This window comes from Girardinichthys multiradiatus, chromosome 3 (genome assembly GCF_021462225.1).
Source record: "Girardinichthys multiradiatus isolate DD_20200921_A chromosome 3, DD_fGirMul_XY1, whole genome shotgun sequence".
Lineage (NCBI taxonomy): Eukaryota > Metazoa > Chordata > Actinopteri > Cyprinodontiformes > Goodeidae > Girardinichthys > Girardinichthys multiradiatus.
This window is the reverse complement of record NC_061796.1, coordinates 16,336,763-16,347,886: the sequence shown is the minus strand read 5'-3', so window position 1 is coordinate 16,347,886 and position 11,124 is coordinate 16,336,763. Positions and strand designations below refer to the sequence as shown.

Genomic DNA, 11,124 nt, shown 5'->3' with positions numbered 1-11,124 from the left:
CGCCCTCATCATCCTTACTTAAGTGTTTTTGGATCTTGTCAATTGTAAATAATCTTCACTAGACTTTCTACGATAGTTTCAGATTTTTTATTTTTTATTTTAGTAAATTGTAAATAACCAACAAACCAAATGTTTTGTCAAGATTATTACAGAGGACAACTTTGCAATGCCACCCAACAAACCTGGTTTGGTACTTGCAGAAATGTGAAAGACACCAAAACATAGAACATTTGTGATCACCATTGTGTGATTTCTTTATTAATTTTTAGAGAACACATCAATTAAAATCACTTTAAACAAATTCCACTTTTTCATAAATATGTCATATTTAAGAGAAATGTTTCACCTTGTGCCTAAAGAGGAAGGTTTTACATAGTTGCAACAATTTTTAAGCCATGGAAGAGAGTAAGGCACAAAACAGAAATATTTTTCATATAGTTTTGTCATGCTATTCTGGATTATGTCCAAAAATTTATAGTGAAGCTATTCTGGATGTTATCAGCTAAATGATTTCCAGCAACAGTATGGTGTGCATGCACCACAAATAACATGAAGAAGGCTACAGACAAGAATTGATATGTGACACGCCAGAGGGAATCACTCTACAATATTTGGTCTGGAGGAAAGAAAGTCTGCTGTAAAGTGCATAATATTTGATGTACAAGAAAACCGTGACACACACTGACTCTCATACAGAAAAAAAGAAACTTGGACAATAACTTCACCAAAGGTAAAATCCTTTGGTTGACAAAGATCAATTATTGCCACCTTCTAATTAAGTAACAATCCAGCCATCTCCTCTAAAATTACCCAGATGGTGAACAGAACTGAGCTCGTGATGCAAAAAATCCCCAAACGCTTATTGCCTATTTACAGGCACCCCTGCAGCGCAAGAAGTGGCAGACAGTATTCAAAATTCAGCAGGTAAGCATACCGTTGTTCAACTAAATCCTCGAAAAGGTCAACGGCAACAACTGCCTTTATAAGATGCTGCTAATAAGGAACGTCTGTCATAAAATGTGTACTTTAAATTCTCTGATTGTCTTTGCATCAATATGACTTGGGACGAGGACTGGAAGACAGAGTAAGGGTGAGTTTGAAAAACAAAAGGCACTAAGGTGACCAGCAAAATATAAAACTGAAGATAGCGAAGGGGAAAAAGTGGGAACGGTTCATGATACAAGCATAAGGCATACATTTTTTTTTATCAGATATGTGTATACAAAAGAATTAGAATACATAACATTCAGCATACATGAAAAAAAGATCATAAGAATATTTATAGGAAAGCAGGTAGAAAGTGATTATCATGAATTCATACACATCCAACATATTTTAGAACCTTTTTCTCTGTTGTTCTGTAAACAAATCATTGAAATGATATAAAAAAAAGTTCTATAAAAATGTCTGCTTTGGGCTTCGGTGAACCATCAGCACATGACTGCTGCTGTTTGTTGTCAGTAGGACTGCAGTAAGGCACCAGTTTGGTTGTTGCTCAATGAATCAAAGTGATGAAGCCTGACACTATCCTGTCCATGCATTAGACTTGTAAAAATGAGGATTGTCATTTTCAAAGAAATATTTCAGTCTCTTTGAACTGCTTGGACCACTAATAGAACATCTGCTGTGAATTAAGGCAAGTTTAGTCACATACTTTGCCCCTGATATCACTTCCCTTATTTTTCAAATTTTTTTAATATGACATTCACCTTGTTTATTCAAACAGAGCTTGCGGGCGATTGTCAGTTAAAGTCTGTAGCCACTTTCTGAGTAAACAAAACACAGAAGGAACCTGACGGTAATGACACCCAGGCACCCAGGAGACACCCAGGAGATCCTCCCCAAAGTATTTTTTCTTCATCATCTGGACCTCTAGTTTTTTTGTGTTGTCCTTTGGCTGATGTTGCTGCTGGAGTGTGTGTGTATGAGTGGGTGTGTCAGTGTGGGGTTGTGCTGCAGCAGAAGACATCTGGACATCTACGCATGAGTGTGTACAGAAATGCTGGACAGGTCGTTTCTGATGATCTCGTTCACTGTTGAGACAGAAAAGGAAAAACAGATTGTTAAAATTATGATCATTAATAAGATGTTTATAAACAAGCTGATTGTAGATAAAAAGCCAAAGACAAATCAAATGGCATCAAATAAAGAAAACATCACATTTTAACATATATATCCACAACAAACATATGATCAAGTTAACAGAAATTTAATTTCATATCAAGAACTACTAAATGCAGACAATACGGATCTCACAGAAATCAATTTCTTCACATTATGTGTAAACCTGTGACAATATGCTGACTATCTGCCAGTAGTATAGTGGCATACAATTCTACTGATGTAAAGCCAATAAAGATAGACAATATAGTGTCTTTTTAAGTTGTAATAGTCGCCTTCTGTAGTTCTGTTCACAACTAGTATAAAATGTAGTAGATTAGGCAGAGCAGGAGCAAGTAGGTTACATAATCCCAGATATTAGGCAAACAATCTGATCCTTAATAATTTTTTACTAATTGAGGAAATAATGTCTGAAGTAAATCACTTAATATGAAAATTATGAATGCCTGGTTGTATAATTAGTGCAAAGATTTAAAAGATGTTGTATTTGTACAGGACCAGATTATCAAACACTGAGAAATATAAGGAAGAATCCTTGCGAGAGCGAAGCTCTTTGCCAAAGTGAATCTTTGTTTAATCTAAAATTAAAAAATATTGGGATTTGAATCTGCACTATGACTCTTAGATAAGAACAAATCATCGTTTCAGATCATCTGTCAACCAGCCTGCAACTTCCACAACTCTAAAATTTGTAAAAATAAATAGGATTGTCGGCATAAATTAACATATCACATTGTCCACACAGAGAATTTTAATAATTTACACTACTGGTCAAAAGTTTTAGATTCACTTTCTCACTTAATGGGTCTCTTTATTTTCATCAGTATTTACAATGTAGATTCTCACCAAAGGCAACAAAACTGTGAATGAACACACATGGAATTATATAGTAAACAAAAAGTGTTAAATTACTCTAAACATTTTTTTCTATTTTAGATTCTTCAAAATAGCCACCCTTTGCTTGGATTGCTGCTTTGCTCTTAAGTCTAAAAGGATTTATATCAACCAGCAATCAATATTACTGTTGAGCAATAACAAGACAAGTTAATTCAGCCATCTGAATTTGTTTGCAAAAGATTTGTTCATAGCAGTCCCTACCTTTAGAACAACACAGTAAAGGTATCAGACACAAGAAAAAAATATTTTCTTATCACAAAATGCTAAATGTTTTGATTCAGTGTGATCACCTGACACAGTAATACCATGCTAAATACTTAGCAAAGGCATGGTCAAGCAGACAATTACATGGATATCAGTAGCTGCAGTCCAAACATTTCGATGTCATGACGAACACATATTGGCCTCACACACACATATGTGTTTTTAGGCCATCGTCTTGTTTTTCCTGCAACCAGTTCCTGTGCCCGCGCTTTTCCCACGGTTCGGGCAGGCAGGGATCAGTACCCTCGTTTATCTGCTGTGTTCTTTGGCAAAACAGAGGGAAGTGACTTGAGAAAGATGGCATGGACCCTGAAACTTGCAAACAGGGAGATTCGTTTGTCATGGGGGCATCAGAGTGATAACAGCGACTGAACTAGACGTGGAGGGAGACAAGTGAGCTGGATGAAACCAGCGACAGGAAGTCCACCCACTCTGAGGTTCAAAGGAGGCCTGCAATTTGTTATCAAAAGATAGGGTTAAGAGAACGGTGAGGCATCAGCACATTTCCTGACAAAAACAACAAAAATGTAGCCAAGACCATATAAATTTTGACTAACGCACAAAAATGTCCTACTCTTTTTGGCATGAGAATGCATTATATCTTAAGACCTGAAATTATCATTAATTAAGGGATCCAACTACAAATAAAACCCACTATCAGGTATAGATGGAAACATAAAGGAATAATCTCTAACATCTAAAAGGTCACAAACTTTGAAACTCATGATCTCTGCTTTGAATGCAAACACCCACCTATTCTCTCACACACACATACACACACACACAAACACCCACATGCGCACACACACACACACACACACACACACACACACCCAGGTTGATCGGGACTCACCTCCCTCATCAGGAGGAACTCCCTTTGGAAAAATCCAACCTGTGCCAACACTGCGAGCTGTTTTCAACCCTGTTCCACTCAGGGCCAAACAAGCATTTACACGCTGGGGTTATTTTTAGCTCCACCATTACAGAACATAAAGGAAGTAACAAGCACATGCAACAATAAAATGATCTAGCTATAATGCTGCTGCTGAGCTCTGTTTGCAGAGGTGAGAAAACAGCTCCAGGTAGTTCAGCATAAGGGCTGGGAAAACCCAACAACTCAGAAGCAAAAAACAAAAAGGCAACAAATGTTCATTTATTTTCCCATAGCAAACTCCATTGCTTTCTTTCTTCTTTTCAGTCTCTTTTTTTTTTTTATGTGATGTGTCATTCACCCACATATTAACTGTGGTGTTATTTTCAAACTTTATCAACTAATATTTTCCGTTGGTATGTGGCATGATGTTCCACTCTGAAAAAACGGAGTCACAAAGAGCTGCTGAAGGTAAAACAGTGGCCCCTGTGTTGTCATCTTTGTACTTTGTCGCCAATGTAAGAATTTTAGAAACAGGATGTGGCCAACTGTCGCACCACAAGGCAACACCGCCGAGCTATTTATAGCTGCTTATTGATGAATCGTGTTTATACTTTAGTTGGAACAATTTCTGGGAAACTGAGACATTTTGAAGAACCTGCATGATTGATCCTCACAGGTTCTACCTCATAAAATCTCAGAACTGAAAATAAACCAACAAGTGTTATGGTTCCATAAATCTCCATGATCTTTTTCACTTTTTCCTGTTGTTTCGCCCACCTTTTGTGCAGAGACCATATGACAACAAATCTGCTTTTAGACAGAAGATAAACTGAAGAGGAGATAAACATTTAGCTTCTTGCATGATGTGTACAGGCAGGTGGTGAGTGTAACCTTTCCACATCAATATGCCACCATTTTATGATTTAATTTAAAAAAAAGCGGTCCCAGGAATCAGACTTCTGTTGTGTCTCTCTTTGCAACTCTGGAAACTTGTTTTTTTTCTTTTTGCCTAGGTTAATAATGGAAACCTGTAACTGGGAGGATATGCTCTCATGAACAAACAAAAACAGCGGAAAGCTGAGCTCCAAATATTCCCCTGCTGAAAAAGGAAAGAAAAAAAGAAAGACGTGCCCTGCAAAGCGCTAGTTAAACAGAGTGACATCCTTTTATTATCTTCACCCCCAGAGGCAATTTGTAAACCACAGCCTGGACCTGTCAGGACTGATACCTATGGCTGGGTGGCAGGGAATTTTATTTATTTACTCTTAGATACAAGAGTGACATGAAAATTAACACTGCACGTGGTGTCATCTAAGCTTAACAGTTTAATGGACACACTGACACTTTTGTGTGGCCTTATTGGTGTTTCTTGGCAGGGAGCCAAACCCCTGTCTCCACTGGGCGTGGCGGTAGGCTGAGTAAATGTTGACCTCGCTAAAATTACCTGCATCAACTGTGATGGATGATGATTTGCTTCAACCTGCTATGAGGGAAAGCAATGTACATGCTACAAGGCTACCCATATACTGACTTATTTTGCTTCAGGTTAACGGATGTACAAAACGCAAGGACAAGAATTAGCACAGTGTAAATGACTGTAATTTATGTTTAATCATCCAACTGATGGCAGATAACACTTATTCGTGTTGGTTTGTATGAAAGTTCACTATGGAAACAAACATGTTCTCGATTGACAATTTAACTAAGGTTCAGAAGATCTCTGAATCAAGGTTGTAGATGACAAATAATTCCATTATGTTATATATAATGCCCTGCAAAAGTATTTACACCACTTGAAGGTTTGTTGTTACAATCACAAACTTTATTGTTGTTCAATTGGGATTTTAAGTGACAGACTAACACAGTGTAGTGGATAATTAATACTCCAGTTCAGTTAGACTGGATAAGGTCAGGCTTTTTCCAACAATTCTCAACTCATGTAACATGTTTAGAAATGGGTTTAGATGCTGACTTTGACTGGGTCATTCTAACACAAGAATATTATTTTATCTACACCATCCTATTGTTGCTCTATGTTTAGGTTTTCTTGTTCAGCTGGAAGGGGAACCTCCACAGTCTCAAGTCTACTGAAGCCTCCAACAGGTTTTCTTCCAGAATTTCCGTACATGTAACTCCTATCTTAACTGCGACCAGCTTCCCTGTCCCTGTGAAGAAAAGCACCACCGCAGCATGATGTTGCCAACTCCATGTCTCAAGATGGGAATGGTGTGTTCAGGATGCAATTTATGACTAATAGGTTCCCTGTCAATAAATTCCCAGAGTTACAGAATTCTATTTTTACTGAGATAAAATTACATAAATTTGAACTCCAGCCAGCTGAATACAGTATTTTCACATTGTGGCGAAAAGGCAGTTAACTCGTAAATTCCTACTGTGAAATAGTTGTGTTTTGATCTTGAATTAAAATATCCTCAGTTTAAAAATTATTTTGGAAAGTACATTTCAAAGACATAAGTTCTGTTTATGGTGTCTTTACTTTTACATGACAACAAAGAGCCCATGGTGTTACATTTTGCTCCTTCTTTATACAGTAATGCAAGTAAGGGCATTATGACTTCAATTAGTTACTTTCCGCATGAACCTGACCTGCACTGGGGATTTAGTTAGCATTGTTAGAGCCAGGCACAATGCATAGGGGTTCGATAACAGTCGGGCTTCCTCAGAGAACAGAGGATGCCCTGTGGTCTGAGATGCCGAGCCACGAGGCCTGAGAGCCTCTTGGAGGATCATGCTGTCGTAACACAATCCCCTGCAGTTGAATCAGCCCTGACCGGCACGAACCCAACCAAGAGCGACTTCAGCTCCACCCAGGCTTCCTTCAGCTGATAATCCAAAACATGACCTTTGAACGTAAGGTTGTAACGGCAGCTTCCTGCCAGCAACTTCTGTTCCCAGTTGGGGTGTCTTGATTCTGACGAGGAGAAGGGCACCTTCCTGGTTTTTCTCTTGCTTTCCCAACACGTATTAACTGCAGCTGTCTTCGGGTCAAGGACTTTCACAGTGAAGCAAAGGGAAATATTTCCTATTATTACATGTACCACATCAGCTTTGTGAGAAATAAGAGATAGCTTCCTTCTATTGTGGCAATCAGAGTTTCTGCAGCATGAGGAAGTTCATCTGAGTCATGGAAGTCATTTCATGTAAACACCACATACACACACAAATCTGTGCAGAGACCAGAGGAGACTAACTGTGAGGTGGACTCAATGATAAACCTAATCTGAACTTGTGCTTTCATGTGAAATTGATTTGGTTGGGAAGCCAAACCAAAGCTGCAACTTGCTGGAGAGAGACAATTGAATTTCCGGCTACATATTACTTTTGTTTCCCCACTATATCAAATCTTCCCTTGGCCTCTGCTCAAACACTTAATGGACAATTTGCTGCCTCCCACATGAGGCTCAAGTGGCTCAGACTGCATCACTTATGTTCTGCTCATAACCAGCGGCGTCAAAAATAGGGAAGGGTCATAGGTCAAAACACACGAACGCATGACACGGGACAGCACGACATGGATGAGGGGATTAAGATGGAGTGGGTAAAAGAGAGCAAGCAAATCGGAGGGCAACGCAGTCATTATTCCCACAGATAAACGCGAATGGAAGGAGACAAAGCGTTCCACTCATTCTTCATCTTGATAAAGTGCTTCATAAATTCATCTGAGCCTCACAAGCCGACAGCTTCTAATCCATAGCAGGACTCCCATTGGGTCTAATGATGTGATGATATGTGCAGACAGTATATTTTATCTGCAAAGCTAGGCTGAAAGTGTGAAGCCAAGTGGAAACATCCAGTCTCTAAAACTGACAGAGAAGATTAAGAAAAACAGCAGGACTGAAGTTTGTTTTAAGAAAAGGTGGTTCTATCTCAAAAATGGGATATTACAACAACCTGCACCAGCAATGTGGGACTGCCATTCAACCTTTCACAGAATGATGACACTTTGAAACTTGTGAATAAACTTATGAATAAAGAGCTATTGAAGAAGGTGAATTATGTGTTCTGGTAGATAAGCATCATTACTCTCTAAACCGTACTTGTTCAAACTGAAATTTCTCTAAATGCAGACACATTTTCACATTAAATATGAATTTGATAAATCCCAGAAGAATGAGCAAGATTGTTTTTTAGAACATTTTTCATCAGGACCGGCCAGAGCATGACTCTATTCAAACAATTATATGAAAACATAAACCTCAGCCGTCACACTGTTCAGGAAGGAGATGCGGTTCTGTGTTCCAGAGATGAGCATGTCTAGTGCAAAATGTGAAGACCTTGTGTAGATTCAGGCTGAAGCTGGTAATAAAGTTTGATTAACCACAGCAAAACTAAATCTTTACCCACATAGCTGGAAAGGCCATTCAGAGAGGCAAACAACATTACTTTAAAAGAAAAATATAAAAACAGTTTATAGATAGCACTCCTGGATAAAGGCTTTTTTTTATTTTTCAATTGGTAAAAATGGTAAAAACCTGAATTGATATAGTGCTTTTCCAGTCATTTTGACCACTCAAGGCGCTTTACACTAGCGCCACATTCACCCAGTCGCACACATTCATACAGAAATACTGAGACAGACTTATCAGTAGGCATCAGTAGGCAATCACAAGCTAAGTGCCTTGTACAGGGGGGCATTGACATGTGGTAAGGGGGAAGCTGGAATCAAGCCTACAACTTTGAGATTGCAAGACTAGTGCTCTTCCCACTGACCAACAGCGGCCTGAATTCACCCCTACTGACAAATCTATCTGTGGCTAAAGTATAGTCCAACCCATCCATTTTATGTTAATAAAAATAATTAAACAGCTCAATGTGTGGTGTGTTTTTGCCAGATTGTCACTAGACCCTAGAGCTACAAAGCCAGTCAACCCTCTCATTAATCAATGGTTACGGGAACTGTCAGTAAGTCACTTGGCAGTTCAGAGTGTCTGGTTAACTTTAACCCTTCTCCTACTACCTGGGTCTTTTCAGAAATCACACAGAGATGCAAGAAGACATATACGTCTGAACTTGAAGTTGTTTTTTGTTGTTTCCCACTTGGCCAATATGGAAGATGCTTGGTGTGTTAATTTTCTTTTAGACGTCTTTCACATTACAGGCAAAACATCTTCAAGAAACAGGAAAGAAGCCGAGAAAATACCAAGATGGGATGCTGGTCATCTCACCTCTTTTAATTCCCATAGTAATGCAGTTTTGGTTGTTTTGGTTGTTTCATAACCACCTTTTACAGGACATGTTGTACTGACCTTGTCAATTTGTACCTGTCTTGAGGACCTTTTGTGCCCGCTTCAAAAAACAATGATTTAAGGTAATCTAAGATCTCCTCCTATTCTGCTGTAAGGAAATTGGGTTTTATGATTCCAATAAAATATTTATACTGTACCCACAGGAGTTTGATCAAAACCATTTTATTTTGATTAGAGATCAAAGTCTGTAATTGAGTCAACTGACTCAAGTGGTGATCAAAACGTATCAATTAAAATAGGGCAAATGCAAAGTCTTCTAAATGATATACAATTCGATTCAATTTCAAAATCTACGACTGATTTTATCTTGTAGAAGTCATGCCTCATGTCTGTTTAGACGAGTCAGATCTGTTGCCAAACAAAATAGCCTGACTTAAGAGTTTCATTGTGTGCTTCACCTGTTTTACTTAAACATAGATTAACTAGAAAAGCTCGAGAGCAGTAAAACAGTGGTATCCCAAATTAGAACTATAAAGACAACAACTTTTACTGAAAGCCCCTCCACTGATGAGCTTATTTTGGCACACAAACATTCCCTTTGATCTTAGGTGGCATGTTCTGCCTCTCCCTATCACTCCACAGTTGGTCTCTCTTTGTGGGCCTGCCACACTTCCCTCTCCCTCTCCACCTCCACCTCCTCTCATTTCCTCCCAGGCCCAGGAGGCCGAGGGTGTGTGTTAGCTTGAGGTTGGTCTCCAGGGAGTATGAACAGGAGGTGTTTACATAGAGGTGATCTCTAGTGCCCTTGGCGATGACTCCTCTGAATTCATTGTATGACCGTTTGAGACTGGATAACTAGCAGTATTTCAAAAATGAATTCAAATAACATGAAAGAAATGGAAATATTTGAAGGATATTAAATTGAAATGCTTTGCTTATAGAGAATTTTACAGATATGTAAGCATAAACCAGGTTGGCAAGAAACGTTTATAAAGGTAGTGCAGATGTTTAAATGGTTGGCACACAAATATTGCTTTAGGAATGTGTGCTTCAGATTGTCGGTTTACTCAGTTCAGTCTGATTGGGTTAAGTTGTATTCATGCAGCTACAGAGTGAGAATACCACAACAGAGCTCAACATTCAGAATGTTTATCAAAAGCACACTCAGAAGCTAAAAGTGAAAGAGCTTCTGTGTGCACGGATGAGGACTTGATGAAAACAAAAGCTCAGTTTCACACAACCAGTGAAGCGTAACGCAAACACAAGGCCATTAAAAAGCATCAAACCAAGCAAAACACACATCTTGGTGAATGAGATATGAAAAGAGACATTAAAACTCTTTGCACACCTCATTACCATTGGCTTTATGGTAAAATAACTCAGACATCTGATAAAGCTGCAGCAAAGGAGTCTGGACTACAAGTGTTCCTACGAAGGCTGATGTAGACAGCTCGAGATTTTACTGGCTTGGAAATCTGCACAGTGTAAAAAAAAGACAGCAGCATACTGAAGCAATCATATTGCAGTAAGCTGCGGTCATTTGGATGAAATTTGGCTGTGCACCTGTACAGAATACAATTTACTACTGCACTCGTAGTGTGGAGCTTTAAATCAACTGTTGCCTGTTTTAAATTATTTTCCTTTATTTTTACTTAGTGAAGCAATTGTCTCTCTGTCCAAAAAAGGGGTTACATTTATCGTTCACTATCCATCACACACACACCTGGCTCCTTAAGGCTCCTTCCTGTTGTTTAGTGTTTC

General features: G+C 38.7%; 1 protein-coding gene across 2 annotated transcripts in view; it reads right to left on the bottom strand.

Annotated features, from left to right (window-relative positions):
• Window positions 1-225: 225 nt before the first annotated feature.
• The window catches only part of LOC124864120 (nuclear factor of activated T-cells, cytoplasmic 1-like), a 72,429-nt gene continuing 61,530 nt past the window's right edge, over window positions 226-11,124 (bottom strand). For both annotated transcript variants that reach the window (XM_047358757.1, XM_047358767.1), the window contains exon 10: window positions 226-2,033. In XM_047358757.1, the coding sequence (XP_047214713.1) occupies window positions 1,978-2,033 (56 nt within the window). In that variant the 3' untranslated portion in view covers window positions 226-1,977. The remainder of the gene's footprint in view (window positions 2,034-11,124) is intronic.